The sequence below is a fragment of the Bubalus kerabau genome, chromosome 2, assembly GCF_029407905.1.
Source record: "Bubalus kerabau isolate K-KA32 ecotype Philippines breed swamp buffalo chromosome 2, PCC_UOA_SB_1v2, whole genome shotgun sequence".
Classification (NCBI taxonomy): domain Eukaryota; kingdom Metazoa; phylum Chordata; class Mammalia; order Artiodactyla; family Bovidae; genus Bubalus; species Bubalus kerabau.
This window is the reverse complement of record NC_073625.1, coordinates 46,970,185-46,984,889: the sequence shown is the minus strand read 5'-3', so window position 1 is coordinate 46,984,889 and position 14,705 is coordinate 46,970,185. Positions and strand designations below refer to the sequence as shown.

The 14,705-nt window shown below is 61.2% G+C and overlaps 1 protein-coding gene and 1 long non-coding RNA gene across 2 annotated transcripts in view; one reads left to right on the top strand and one right to left on the bottom strand.

The window, feature by feature from the left end:
* Positions 1-229: 229 nt before the first annotated feature.
* Positions 230-14,705, bottom strand: part of LOC129643295 (ladinin-1-like) — a 188,512-nt gene continuing 174,036 nt past the window's right edge. The window contains exons 2-15 of the mRNA XM_055567611.1: positions 13,837-13,932; positions 6,427-6,540; positions 5,111-5,183; positions 4,889-5,026; positions 4,539-4,625; positions 4,223-4,306; positions 3,709-4,014; positions 3,108-3,215; positions 2,771-2,814; positions 1,726-1,798; positions 1,504-1,641; positions 1,154-1,240; positions 841-921; positions 230-690 (exon numbers count right to left, since the gene is read on the bottom strand). Coding sequence (XP_055423586.1) covers positions 685-690; positions 841-921; positions 1,154-1,240; positions 1,504-1,641; positions 1,726-1,798; positions 2,771-2,814; positions 3,108-3,215; positions 3,709-4,014; positions 4,223-4,306; positions 4,539-4,625; positions 4,889-5,026; positions 5,111-5,183; positions 6,427-6,540; positions 13,837-13,874 — 1,377 coding nt within the window. The 5' untranslated portion in view covers positions 13,875-13,932 and the 3' untranslated portion in view covers positions 230-684. The remainder of the gene's footprint in view (positions 691-840; positions 922-1,153; positions 1,241-1,503; positions 1,642-1,725; positions 1,799-2,770; positions 2,815-3,107; positions 3,216-3,708; positions 4,015-4,222; positions 4,307-4,538; positions 4,626-4,888; positions 5,027-5,110; positions 5,184-6,426; positions 6,541-13,836; positions 13,933-14,705) is intronic.
* The window catches only part of LOC129643296 (uncharacterized), a 72,811-nt gene continuing 72,052 nt past the window's right edge, over positions 13,947-14,705 (top strand). Inside the window, exon 1 of the long non-coding RNA XR_008710232.1 lies at positions 13,947-14,124. This is a non-coding gene — a long non-coding RNA (uncharacterized LOC129643296). The remainder of the gene's footprint in view (positions 14,125-14,705) is intronic.

Sequence of the window (14,705 nt, the reverse complement as noted above, 5' to 3'; positions counted from 1 at the left end):
TCCTTGGTCTACACACAGCTTAGCGTCCCCTCTGGTCCAGGAGGGCAGGGGAGCAGAGAACTGCATTTGGGGGCAAGTGTGTTGGGCTGTGGCCACAGAGGATGCTGGCAGACAAATGCTTGCCCCCCTCGGGCCCCCACAGCCAAAACATCATCCCCACGCTGTTTAGACTCCACTGAAAAGCAAAGCTTCTGAAAAGAGTGATTTTAAAGCTATTATTGGTCACACCTGAGAGTGAATGAGTTTATCTGCTCTTTCTTGAGTGTGGGGAGGGGGCACAGGACGGCTTGGCCAGGGCAGCAGGTGGGGCGTGAAGGGGAGCAAGGCAGGGCATGGGAGGGGTCAGCACGGCTCCTCCAACCTGGCAGGTGGCACAAGGATGGTGGGGGCCAGCCTGGGAGAGGTTCACAGAGACACTGGTGCCACCGGATGGAGGAGGAGGAGGAAGAGCAGGAATCCGTGTGGACAGGGTGGTGAGGCTCTGTGCAGATGTGCAGTGCCCGCATCTGAACAAGGCACGGGGCATGCCTGCCCCAACAGGGGTGCGGGAAAGATGCCAGCCAAGCCACGGGGCACGCCTGCCCCAGAGGGGCGGGGAGGATGCTGGCCAGTGTCCTCCCGTATCCAGTGTGGAAAGCGAGTGGGAGAGGCGACCAGCATGGCTGCTGGCCTGGGACTGGCTCCTCACACCTGTGGGACAAAGGGCGGTTAGGACAAGGGGATGCCCCCATTTCCCCAGTACCCCCATGCTGGGCAGAGCCCAGGCCTGCAGGGAGGACTGGGCACCAGCTGGCCCGATTCTCCAGGGACAGCCGCCCCAGCCCCTGGGCCCCCACTCACCTTGGGACCCAGCGGGGGCTCTGGCTTCTTCCTCCACTGGGGCCTCCTGCCAGCTGCCGACTCCCTCTGCATCTCCTGGTTCTGGGCATCAGGACAGAGACCGGGCTCAGGCTGCTGCAGAGCCCCCTGGCCCACCCCTTCCTGGGGAAGGACCCCAGGCCTTCCTCCTTCCGCCCTCTGACCCACAGGATTCCCCATGGCCATCCCACGTGCAGAGCATCTTCACTGTGCTCGGGGCTGTCCCTTCCCTGATGGGTCATCCCATTAAGAGAGGCCTGCAAGGAGACCAGGGCCAGAGGGGCACGCACGGTACCTGTGGGCCCTGCTGTGCTGACTCCTGGGTCCTGCTGATCCACAGGTTGAGCCGTGACTTCACCACCCCTGAGAGCTGCAAGTTCTCCTGAGAAGAGAGCTCCCACCATGGGGCTGGGCTGGCATCTCCAGAGGGGCCCCCTCACCACAACAAATGGCCCAGGCCACTGGACCCTCCCCAAGAGCTGTGTGCACAGCTGGGCTGGGGGCTCAGAGACAGGCATATCCGGGCCCTCCAGTCTGCCAGATGGACGCAGAAAAGCACGTAGCTGTCCCGCAGTGCCCAGGCTCCAGTTCTGCACACCCCAGCCTCAGCGGCCTGCAGACGCCTGGCAAGCCAGAGCCACTCACCTTGCAGCCGGCAGCTGGACCCTCTCGGCTCTGGCCCACCAGCTCCTTCTCGAAGAGGTGGCGCATGCTGGTGACATCCACAGGAGCCCCAGGGAAGTCAGTGCGGAATGGGTTTGCACACTTGACAGACTCTGATCTCTGGAAGCAGGGAGCACAGGCCGCTGACCCTGGAGGGTGAGGCCTCTGGCACGCCCAGCACACTCCAGGGACTGGCCCACTCACCTGTATGGCCAAGAGGTATTGCTCCAGCTTCGGGCCTAATTTGACCGAGCTGGCTGGGAGCCTCATGCTGGTGCTGCAGGGCAGGAAGACAGGGCGAGACAAAGCAGGTGAGGCCCTGCCCACCCACGGGACACTGGGCCTGCCCCTGTGTCCCACCTCACTCTGGCAAAGAGAATGCGGCCTCTGTATACAGACGGTGGGGGCTCCCTGTCCTCCTGAGACACGGTCCATTTGGCAGAACCCCCCAGACCAGGATCAGCTGCTGTCCGTGCCCTGTGGAGTCAGTCCCGCCTCAGACGCTGCTCCCCTCCCTCTACCTTCCACCCCCGGGCCCCAGACTCCCTTATCCAGATCAACCCCATCCTGCCCTCAGGCACAGGCAGCATGAAAGGCTCGTGACCTGGGTCTGATACCCCCTGAACCTGGCGACCCCACCCTGGTCCCCATGCTGCCACGCTTGGCGGCTGGCCTCCATGTGGACTCCGCTCCAAGCCCCTCTGCTCGCCGACCCTCTGTCCAGAGCTGCCTGCAGAGCTCTCCCCACCTCACGTCCCCTGATGCCCTCCGCCCCCTGCCGTCGCCCTGCTGTCTCACAGAACTCTCCCCACCTCACACCCCCTGACGCTCGCCATCTTTTGCCCTCACCCCACTCTTACAGGCTGAGCTCCCCTGACTGCAAGGGGCTCCAGCCCTCGGTTCCCATCCTGAACCCCTGGATCCTCCATGCCCCGTGGTTCCTGCATGTCTCACTCTGAAGTGAGGGCAGCAACTCCCTCATCCACTGTGTGCCCCACGTCCCCCAGCCTCGCCCATGACCGCTGGCCTCAGGGACAGTCTCGGGGCAGACGGTGCAGCGTGCGTGCATGAATCCCAGTGCTTGACTCAAAGGACCCCAGCGCACCCACTCGCCCCGCCCGGCACCCCGTGGCTCAGGACTGCCCTTCCCCCCCCCGCAACCCCCCCCCCAGGCAGCTGGACCCTCCCCTTGCTGCACCTCAGGCCTCAGCCCCACGTCAGATGAGCCCCGTGGCCCCCAGGCCCTGACCTGTGAGTTAAGGCCACCTCTGAGCTGTCTCTAGGGGGGCTCATCTGGAAAGAGAAGGAAGGTGCCAGTGAGCGGGGTCCATGGCAGCCATGGCCTTCACAAGGGAGGACTTGGCTCTCAGAACACAGCCCACCCTAGGTTCTCCCCAGCACTCCCCTCTACACAGACCCCAGCCACACCCCCATGAAAGGCCCACCTCGGGCCTGGGGCACGGCCCCTCCCATCAAGCCAGGTCAACAGTCCCCCTTGACACCCCCAGATCTTCCCAGGGTGCCTCCTGCCTGCCTCTCCACTGCCCCGAGCCCTGCAGGGAGGGGCCCACAACAGCTAGGCTCACCCTGGGGATGGTGCGGGGGCTGGAGCATTGCAGGGTGCTGCTGAAGGTGGGCAAGGCCCGTGTCGGCGAGGGGGCCTTGGCTTCAGCCTCCATGCTGCGAGTCCTCACCTGGACGGAGCAGGGGGCAAGTTATGCAGGAGGACGGGCAGCCTGGAGCTCCGCAGGCCTGGCTCACCCTAGCAGCTGCGGGGCAGTGGCAGCAGGCCAGTCCTCTGCCCCTGCCTGCTGCCTCGGCTGTGGGGGTGCAGCCACAGGCCCAGGGCCAGGCCAGTGGATAGGGCTTCTAGGGGCGGGGCGGGGAGGGCCTTCCAGAAGCATCTGAGGCATTCCTGGAGTCTGGGCCTGGGATGAGAGTGTGGTGTGGGTACCAGGTGAGATCCCAGCCCAGTCCCCTGTCCTGCGGGCAGCAGAGCAGGCAGGGAGGGGAGACACAGGTGGGGCCGGCCTGGAAGTGGGAGGACAGGAGAAAGGCAGGCAGCCAGAGATGCCAGGAGGACAGCAGATGCGAGGACAGGAGACAGGGAGGCCACCAGAGATGCCAGGAGGATGGGGAGGCCTCCAGAGATGCCGGGAGGACAGGGAGGTGGGGGGCACTGCGCACCTGCAGAGTGACAGGCGGGAGGCCGCCATCCCGGGGCAGAGGCCCCGCCGAAGACTCAGGCTCCTTCTCAGGCCCAGTGCCCCGCTGCTCCCCGGGGCTGGATGGGCACTCTGCTGAGGCTGAGTGCTCCCAGTCCTGGGGCCTCAATGGGGCCATGGCCCTGCGTGGGGCTGGCTGTATCTCGGGGACTGGGGTCTTCTCGAAGACGGTGGCTTTCTCAGACACCAGTCTCTTCTCCGAGTCGCTGGCTTTGTCTGGAACTTCCCTCTTTCCTGAGACAGCTCTCTCCTCCAGCACAGAGATCTTCTGGGACATGGAGCATTTACTGGGGCTGGGGGTCTCAGGGTCCAGGCTTGCTTCTGGCTCAAGTGTCTTCCCTGCAGCAGTAGGCTTCTAGGAGCCCGCATGTGCCCTGCCCGCCAGGCCCCCCCTGCCAGGCCTGCAGTTAGGAGTGGGTGCCTGCCAGCCCACGTTCTCCAGGGACAGCTGCCCTGACCCCTGGGCCCCCGCTCACCTCGGCACCCAGCGGGGCCTCTGGCTTCTTCCTCCACTGGGGCTTTCTGCCATTTTCTGCCAATTCCCTCTGTGTCTCCTGGTTCTGGGTTCCGGGACAGAGACCAGGCTCAGGCTGCTGCAGAGCCCCCGGCCCACCCCTTCCTGGGGGAGGACCCCAGGCCCTCCCCCTCTGCTCTCTGACCCTCAGGCTTGCATACGGCCATCCCGCGTGCAGATCATCTCCACTGCACTCAGGGCTGTCCCTCCCCTGATGGGTCATCCCACTATGAGAGGCCTGCAGGGATACAGAGGGGCCAGATGGGTACACAAGGTACCTGTGGGCCCTGCTGTGCTGACTCCTGGATCCTGCTGATCCACAGGTTGAGCCGCGACTTCACCACCCCTGAGAGCTGCAAGTTCTCCTGAGAAGAGAGCTCCTACCTTGGGGCCGGGCTGGCATCTCCAGAGGGCCTCCCTCACCACATCTACATGACCAGGCCATGGGACCCTTCCCCAGAGCTGTGTGCACAGCTGAGCTGGGGGCCCAGCGACAGGTATGGCTGGGCCCTTTTGTCTGCCAGATGCACGCAGGAAAGCATGGAGCTGTCCTGCAGTGCCCAGGCTCCAGCTTTGCAGACCCCAGCCTCAGCGGCCTGCAGACTCCTGGCGGGCCAGAGCCACTCACCTTGCAGCTGGCAGCTGGACCCTCTCGGTTCTGGCCCACCAGCTCTTTCTCAAAGAGGTGGCGCTTGCTGGCAACATCCACGGGAGCCTCAAGGAACTCAGTGTGGGATGTGTTTGCACCCTTGACGGACTCTGATCTCTGGGAGCAGGGAGCACAGGCTGCTGACCCTGGAGGGTGAGTCCCCTGGCACGTCTAGCACACTCCAGGGACCGGCCCACTCACCTGTATGGCCGAGAGATATTGCTCCAGCTTTGGGCCTAATTTGACTGAGCTGGCTGGGAGCCTCATGCTGGTGCTGCAGGGCAGGAAGACAGGGTGAGAGAAAGCAGCTGAAGCCCTGCCCACCCACGGGACACTGCGCCTGCCCCTGTGCTCCACCTCACTCTTGCAAAGAGAATGTGGCCTCCGTATACAGACTGTGGGGGCTCCGTATCCTCCCGAGACACAGTTCATTCGGCAGGACCCCCCAGTCCAGAATCAGCTGCTGTCCCTGCCTCATGGAGTCAGTCCCACCTCAGACACTGCTCCCCTCTCTCCACCTTCCACCCCCTGGCCCCCAGGACCCCCATCGCAGGTCAACCCCATCCTGCCCTCAGGCACAGACAGCATGAAAGGCTCATGACCTGGGTCTGATGCCCTCCTGAACCTGTTGGCCCCACCCTGGTCCCCTGCTGCTGTGCTGGCTAGCTGGCCTCCATGTGGACTCCGCTCCAAGCCCCTCCACTTGCGACCCTCCATCCAGACCAGCCTGCATAGCTCTCCCCACCTCATGCCTGTAAGGTGCAACCACTCCATGTTCAACAAACACCTCTCCTGTGTCAGGCCCTGCCACTTACAGATGAGGAGCAAAGACAGGCAGGGAGCTGGCCCAAGTCACACGGCAATGGGCAGGGGAGCCGGGAGTGGTGCCCAGGCCTTCATGCCTTTGTGGCCACGTGGGTGCGGTGCAGGCTGAATGCCCCATGGACCCCTCTCCAGGAGCTGGGGAGCTGCACACAAGGCTGCCCCAAATGGCCTGCAGCAGAGGGGCCCCTCCTGTGCCTCCACCCACCCGCCCGTGGCTCCGGTGAGTTCACTTGCTGGCTGAGCCTCCTGCCAGATCTGTGAACTGGGCTTGTTTGGAGGTGAGAGGAGATGCATCCCCCGAGTGGACCCCATCCTCGTGGATAGGCATGTAGGGGTGCTCAGCCTCGGGGCTGGTGGTCAGACCAGCAGCACCTCCTTCCCATCAGAGACCACAGGGGTCCACTAGCAGGAGGGGGCTGGGCTGAAGGGGCATGGTAAGCCCAGGGCCTGACGACCCCCAGGCATTGCCCCTGGTGCACGAGCTATGCACCCACCCGAGAGGTGGGTTGGCACCCTCTCAGGAGCATGGAAGGATGAACTATGCTTATAAAATGCCCAGGAAGAGCGGCCCAGCTCACCCACGCTGGTCCTGACTGCTGTCCTGACTAGGGTGGGGACCGCAGAAGGTCATCCCACTCCCCAGGCAGGGGCAGCTAGCCCATCCTCACTGGGGTCCTGCCTCCCACCCACACCTCTTGGGGTCTGGTGTGTCCTTGTCGTCTGTGGTGAAGCTCAGGTTCTGGTGTTGCCACTGGTGTTCTCGCTCCTGTTCCTCCTCATCCTCCAGGGTCGACTGCCGGGTGAGGCTGGGGGGTACGGAGGGTCAGCGGAGCCTCAGGGTGACGTCCAGAGTGTCCCCATGGCCGACATCAAGGGGAGGGGAGTGGCAGGCTGGACTTCACCCTTCACCTGCACTGGAACGGGGGTCTACTTGCCTGGGTGTCCTGCAACCCCACTGCAATGGGAGTCCACCTGCCTGGGCACCCCCGCATCCCCACTGGAATGGGGATCCACCTACCTGGGTGCCCCCGCACCCCCACTGGAATGGGGGTCCACCCCGCCTGGGCAACCCTGAACTCCCACTGGAATGGGGGTCCACCCTGCCTGGGCGCCCAGGGACGTGGCAGGATGGTCACTGCTCGGCCCGAAGGCAGCAGGTGAACCTGGCAGAGCCCGGCTTTGATCTGAAGCTCTAAGATGAACAGTTACTGAGAAACATCCCAGCTCCCCAGCTCCCCCGGGATGTCCCAGCCCCCAGACAGAGATCCCAGATGAACCAGCCATCCCCAAAGGGGAACCCAGCATTGCTTCGCTCACTGCCTAGGCACTCCGTCAGCCTCCTTCACCTCTGAAAACCAGCCTTCCCATGGGTGGGAGTGAGGGGCACAGCCTGCCTCTGGCCCCTGGTCACTCTCCCAGCCATAGTCACTCACAGTCATTCATAGTCACTCTCAGAACCATAGTCACCCTCATACCAGTCCCCCTCATAGCCACCCCCCGGACCCCACCTTCCACCATCCCGCCTCCAGCCCCATGTCCCTACAGCACCCTGCCCCAGCCTCCCACAAGTCATCCTCACCCACCTGCCCACGCACCTACCTCCCCCCAGTGGCCCACCCCCATTCTAGCCAAAGAGCAAAGAATCTCTGAGGAACCGAGCTGGGCCAGCCTCCCACTGGGAACTGTGGGGTCACAGATCCACCGGCAAAATACTGAGAAAGGGAAGTGAGCCCTGCTCTGCACCGGGAGGGAAAGGGCTGGACTTCAGAGGGAGGACAGGACAGCCTGGAGGCCAGAGGCTGGGCCCACGGGGAGGGAGGCTGAGTTTCCCCAGAGGCCGCAGGGGAAGCTCCAGGCCATGTGGATCAGAGGTACCATCCAGCACTATCTGGCCCCGATCAGAAGGGTCCGGGGAAGGCAGTCCTCTCGCCTCCCAGCATCACTGCAGGGTAGTAAGGCTCCCACCTGGTGAGCACCCAAACCTGTTCCCCAGCCTCTCCACTGCCCTATTCCTACCATGGCCTCGCCTGCCTCTACAGAGCTTCACATGCAACCACGGAAGAAGTATCACAGGAGGAGCAGACACGTTACCTGGGGGAAACCCACAAATTTTATCAACTGAATGACATATAAACCTAAGAAGCTTCCTAAAGGAAAGAGCCCCCAGACCCTGGGGAGACTTCTGCAGGGCCAGGTCAGACAGCCTGCTTGATCCTCCCACCTAAGAGGGGTCACTTCTCTGTACCTCCCCAGACCTCCTCCCTAAAAGGGGCAGGAGCCACACCATCACCCTGACCTCTTTGTTCAGGCCCAGCATCATGTTCGCTGACCTGGTGTTTAGTAAACTCATGTTTTTTGAGCAGGGTCTGCACACAAGTGGGTTCCAGGGCTCCCCGCTCGTGAACAAAAATGGACAGGAAGGACCAAAGACAAGGGGCGGCAGTGCTGGAGGGGACAGAGCTTCGAGGAGCCGGGTGTGCTGGCAGAGCTGGGATGTGCGGCAGTGGGCAGGGGGATGCTGAACTTAGCAGAAGGGGTGCCAGAGCGGGTGCTTGGGGACCAAGGGAGATGTGGGTTCACTCTGTGTGTGGGGAGTCACTAGGAGACTTAAGTGATGGATTCGGGACACAATTTGAAGGCAGAGTCCACTGGGTTTGCTGGGGGGCTGGATGGGGATGGGGGGCCAGCAAGGCAATGAGAAAAATGATGGAAAGTGGGCTTGAGCAGCTCCTGGTGGTGCTTTTAGAAGGCTGGGGGCCATCAGGGAGGGAGGGGTTCAGTGAGATGTCTGCAGCAGTGGTGGGGGGGGGGACGTGAAGGGTGAGGAGACACTCACTCGATGGAGGATGGGGGAGCCAGCCTGGTGGACCACAGGAAGGGGATGTGCAGGAAGGGGCCCACCAGGGCAGTGCTGGACAAAGAGGCTCCCAGACCCTTAGAAAGAGCCCGACTAGACAAGAGACAACTAGGGGTCTCCAGTAGGAGGAGCTGGTGACGCCCAGCATCTGAGAAGGGTTAACAAGAAGCAGTATCAGAAATTTGCAAACAAAGTGTGGAGAGCTTGTCCCATGGGGAGAGAAAAGGCCATGGGACAGAGCACATCCACCATGGTGCCCAGAACATGTGTGCCACCAAACGTGGCACCAGGTACGAGGGGCAGGGCGCTCCTCCTCGTGGGGTCACCAGATCTTTGCCTGACATGTGGGAGCACAAAGGGTCGGCAAACCCTAGGCATCTGCCCACACCTGGCTGTCAGGCTCACTAGTGGTGCAGACCTCAGTGCCCCTGCCTGTCAGGGCTTGACTCCCCCCAAGTGGGTGGGAAGGGCTCAAGCCCAGGCACCACAGCCTTGATCATGGGGTGGAAACTGGACCACTCCAGGCCTCTGCCATCACTCACTCCACAGGAACCCACAGCCCCTCCAACCAGGCCCCAATGCCCTCATCCAGGTGAGAAAGACCCCCTGCACGTGGCTTCCCCTGGGTCCAGATGGTCAGCCTTCCCCCTGTGGACCCTCCCTCAAGTCCACTGTTTGGGGTCAGCCATGCGCTGCAGAGATGAGAGTCCACCCCCCGCAGGGAGACTGGCCCACAGACCCGGGACTCCCCTGCACACCTGTGGCCAGGTAGGGATGGAACACCCAGGATTCCTTGGGCCTGAGCAAGCCTGTTCCCATGCAGGCCACTCAGCCTTCAGGGGAGCTGCTGGTTGGTCGGTGCAACCTGGGTCAGACAGCGTGTGATCTGTTGGAGCCTAGTCTCGGGGAAGTGACTCACCCCAGGCAGCTTTTTGCCCAGAGGGTGTCAGCCCAGGCGTTCTGGAGTGACCCCTAGCTGTACACCAAGACCCCACTGCTCACCTCGGTGATGTGCTAACCCCCAACCACACCCCCCAGCCCAACAGAAATGTTATCTCCACCAAAGAGCTAACCCTCTTAAGAGAAGGAAAGGGAGAGAAGGACAAGAGGGGTGGAGGTCAGGCTCCCAGGGGGGCGGGTGAAGCCCCAGGAATATGGTACCCAAAGGCCCAGGGCAGTGCCAAAGAATGTTCAAACTTCTGGACAATTGCATTCATTCCACATGCTGCTAAGGTTATGCTCAAAATCCTTCAAGTTAGGCTTCAACAGGATGTGAACTGTGAACTTCCAGATTGCAAAACTGGGTTTAGAAAAGTCAGAGGAACCAGAGATCAAATTGCCAACATCTGCTGGATCATAGAGAAAGAAAGGGAATTCCAGAAAAACATCTACTTCTGCTTCATTGACTATGCTAAAGCCTTTGACTGTGTGGATCACAACAAACTGTGGAAAATTCTTTAAGAGATGGGAATACCAGACCACGTTACCTGCCTCCTGAGAAATCTGGATGCAGGTCAGGAAGCAACAGAACTGGACATTGAACAATGGACTGGTTCAAAATTGGGAAAGGAGTACAACAAGGCTGTACATTATCACCCTTATAACTTATATGCAGACTATAATAACTTATATGCAGACTACATCATGCAAAATTCAGCTGGATGAATCCCGAGCTGGAATCAAGATTGCCAGGAGAAATATCAACAACCTCAGATATGCAGATGATACCATCCTTATGGCAGAAAGTGAAGAGGAACTAAAGAGCCTCTTGATGAGGATGAAAGAGGAGAGTGAAAAACTGGCTTAAAACTCAACATTCAAAAAACTAAAATCACGGCATACAGTCCCATCACTTCATGGCAAATAGATGGGGAAAAGGTGGAAGGAGTGACAGATTTTATTTTCTTGGGCTCCAAAATTACTGTGGATGGTGACTGCAGCCAAGAAATTAAAAGATGCTTGCTCCTTAGAAGGAAAGCTATAACAAACCTAGATAGTGCATTGAAAAACAAAGACACTACTTTGCTAATGAAGGTCCATATAGTCAAAGTTATGACTTTTCCAGTAGTCATGTATGGATGTGAGAGTTGGACCATAAAGAAGGCTGAGCATCAAAAAATTGCTGCCTTTGAAATATGGTGCTGGAGAAGACTCTTGAGAGTTTCTTGGACAGCAAGGAAATCAAACCAGTCCATCCTGAAGGGAATCAACCCTGAATATTCATTGGAAGGGGCAATGTTGAAGCTGAAGCTCTAATACTTTGTCCACCTGATGGGAAGAGCCAACTTAATGAAAAATATCTGGGTGCTGGGAAAGATTGAAGGCAGGAGGAGAAGGAAATGACAGAGGATGAGATGGTTGGATGGCATTACTGACTTAATGGACATGAGATTGAGTAAGCTCCGGGAGTTGGTGATGGACAGGGAAGCTTGGCCTGCTGTGGTCCATGGGGTTTCAAAGACATGACTGAGGGACTGAACAACAAAGGGCCCAGTGCAGTGCTCAGCACTCAGAAGCACACGTGTTTGGTGAATTCAGTGACCAGTAAACCAATAAACAAAGGAATCAGTGAGTGCTCTGACATGTGCCTAGACAGCACTGGATGCTCACAAGTGCCACTGACAAGAGGCCCCCACAACCTTGAGGAATGCGGGGGTGGGGGCACCTCCATTCTGCAGATGAGGCTTCCAAGGCTCACAGGATCAACAAGGTACATAAGGCAGGATGGCCAGTAAAAGGAGGAGCTGAAGTTCCCAGCCAGGGCAGCCTGTAAACCACAAGCCCCAGTGCCAGGAAGGACACCCAGGGAGGCTCCACCTTCTCAGGAGCCCAGGAGCTGAGCATTCAGAGGGAGTGGGGTGCCTGGGACTCCCCAGGCCTGCTTGAGCTCCAGTGAAGACTGGGGAAGTAGGTTTGGGGAGACCCAGCGGCCAACAGCTTGTCCCTTAGAGCACCAGGGTCATTGCATGCCAACACCCGGGGGTTCCCAGCCATGGCCACCAGCTGAAGCCCCAGCAGCCGCCCCTGCTGCCCTCACTACCTAGCCGGCACTTGGACATGCAGCCCTCTTTGCTCCAGGCAGGCCTTCCAGCACCCATGCTCCATCCTTAGAGAAAGGGATCTCCTGTTCTCTTCTATGGTTCGGGAAACTCTCTGCCCACTGTGCAGGGGAGAGCCAGTTTAGCTCCCTCCCCCAGGCCCTTCTTTCTGAGTCTGCCCTGCCCATGGTCAGCAGCTGAGGGCAGGGGTATCCCTGTGGGCAGGTTGACCAGCAGAACCCTTCCTTCCTAAGGGAATTGCACACAGAAATCTGCTGTGTGTCAGGTCAGGGCTCAGCTGCCTAGGAAGGGTTAGCAGGGGAGGGCACAGAGGCTGCCCCAGCGCATTCTGTGGAGGCCCAGGCTCAAAGGCCAGGACGTGCAGACCTTGGGAGGCGAAGAGCGGGTGCAGGCCTGACACCAGGCCCTGTGACCCAGGGCCAGTGTGCTGCCCGAGGGGAGCTGGCCTCCCCATGTGAGGGGCCACTGTCAGTGGTCAGTGAGGTCCCCTCCAGCCCTGACAGTCTAGGGAGAGGTGCCAGGGAGAACCAGGAGGCTTGGGAGGTGGCAGGGCTGCAGGAGGCCAGGCGGGGAAATGACTAACCCCTCACCGCTCTGTCCTGGGCACCCGACCCACCATCCAGGGCTGGGCATTTTAAACTGGCGCCAAGGATGGGCGGCCCACTGGCTCTCTGCTGCCCACCTGGGCCCTGCCTAGAGCCACACTCCTCACACCCTCCTCAATGCCCCCAACCCTCTCCTGGGAAGCTCGGTTGACAGTGACTCACAGCCCTTCCCTCTGCCAGCTGGGGCTTGTTCCCGGGAGGCGGAGGGTCCTGCCTCCAGCTGCCTCCTGGGCAAGCATTGGCAACAGCTGCAGCAGCTCAGGACCCTGGGGAGGCAGGGCAGCTTCCCCAGAGCACTCAAACCCACCCCTGCACCCACAGGAGCCCAGGGCCTCTGAGCAGAGGGCCAGCGAAGACCAGACCCTGCACCGTCATCCTCAGTGGACATCTGAGCAGACGCAAACGCCAAAGGCAATGTCAGAACCTCCCACCCACCCAGACTTCTCTGCACTACACAAGGCCCACACGTGCGTGTGCACATACACCCAAACACAGACAGGGCCCACCTAGAAACACAGACACTCCCACATCAGACCCACATGCAGAGTCCAAGACCTTGACAGCCAGCCCCACCCTCTGCACAGACCCTCCCTGGGTGCGACTGGCCTCTGAGATGCTGGGCCCCCCATCCAGAGCACTGAGCACCTCCTTTCTTGGGGCGTATCCTCCCCTCTCCAGACCTCACAGGCCTCTGCTGCAGAGAAGTGAGGACAGAGTCCAGGGGGACCCCAGCCCTGGTGGGGGAGGTACTGCCATGGGGGGGGTCCCTGGAGCTTGGGATCCTTGGATGGTGGGGGGGAGGGGAGGGTCAAGGTCCGGATGGGAGGGTCTGCCCACACCTGCAGAGGCAGCCTGGCCTCACCACACAAACGCCCACCTGGGGCCAATTTCTACCAGCTAGAGCCTTCGGGTCAAGGAGTAGGGACCCACCCAGCTCCTGCCTATCCACTACATGGGCCTCAGTCTTCTGGGGGTGGCATGAGGAGGGTAAGGAGATGCTCTTGGGAGCATCTGAACTCCAAGAGGAGTTCAGGTGTCACCAATCACATGAGGGTGCTGCCTCCTGGACACCCCCCCCTCCCCCACCACCCAGGCTTCTCTGACCCTGCCTAGATGTCTAGCAGACAAAGACTAGACACCCAGTCCCTGGACCCCTTGAAGGCCCTATTCGTGAGTGAAGACTGAAGCACAGAGAGGGAGAGTGCCAAGAGAGGTTTCTCAGCCCTGACATTACCCCAAAACGCTGCGCCCAGAGCCTGAGCCTTATCCCTGGGAGGTCACTTACCCGCTCGGCCTACTCACTGACCCTGCGAGGCAGTGTGGCCGCCTCCTCCCGGGAGGGGCCTCTCAGACTCTTCAGAGAAAGACAAGCAGTCAGGGGCGGCTCAGAAGCTGAGACTTGGCCGTTTACCTCCTGAACGTCTCCCCAACCCCCAGAGCGGCCTCTCCGGCCTGGACGGCCCTCCGCAGACAGCCTGCTCGGTCCTGCGTCCGCAAAGAGTAAGGAGGGCCAGAACCCCGGGGGCTGTACGGTGTGGCCCCGACCCTGTGGCCCCCGGAGCAGTCAGGACCCAGGCTCACCTGGACAGAGCGGCCCAGCTCTTCCTGCTAACTGACATGCCGCCAGACCGCCGCGCGTCCCGTCGGCTCCGCGCCGCCCCGCGCCCCTCCTGCGGCGCGGGTTAGGCTCACCTGGCCGCTTATCTTGGGCTGCGAGCTCACAGCTGCGCCGCCTGCAGCCTCAGATCGGCCTGCGGGTGGGGTCGTCGCGGACAGAGCCTCCCCGGTCCCGACCCTGGCCTCCCGGGTTGCCGCACCAAGGGACAGACAGACGGATGGACCTGCGGACAGGCGCCCAGGCCGCGCGCGGTGAGGCGCCCGCCCAGGGTGGGGACCAAGACTTCCTGCTTGGATCCTGTCTAATCAGCCCGCCGGGCCGCCCCCTCCCGCGGGTGCCCGACAGGGAGTGGAGTGCACCACCGGGAGTGGGGTGTCCCGGGTCAAGCCCGCTCTCCGCCCGCCGACCGGTTCGACCATGGGAAACCCAGCTGGGAAGCGGGCGGGCAGGCGCGCATCTTGGGTCCGGAGCCAGAGCTCCCCCAGTAGCTCGCGGGGAACTGCGGGCACGCCCCGTGCAAAGCCCGCCCCTCCAGAAGAGCCGGGATCCCTTCTGCACACTCAGCGCTCAGGGCTCCGAAGAAGCCAAGGCTTCGGAGGCGCGCTCAGACTTTGGGCTGGTGGGGCAGGAGGTTGAACCCGGCTGGCTTCCCCCCGGGGAACAGCGAACAGGGGAGTAGCGCTCGAGTTCTGGAGCGAGTGAGGTACCACCTGGCTCCCTTTAGGTGCACGTCCGGCTGCGCGTGCCTCCCATCCAGCAGGACTTCAGGGGACCAGGGAGGGTCAGTGCCTAGCAGAGGAATCTTGTCTTCCCTGCGCATCAGAACTGTTGC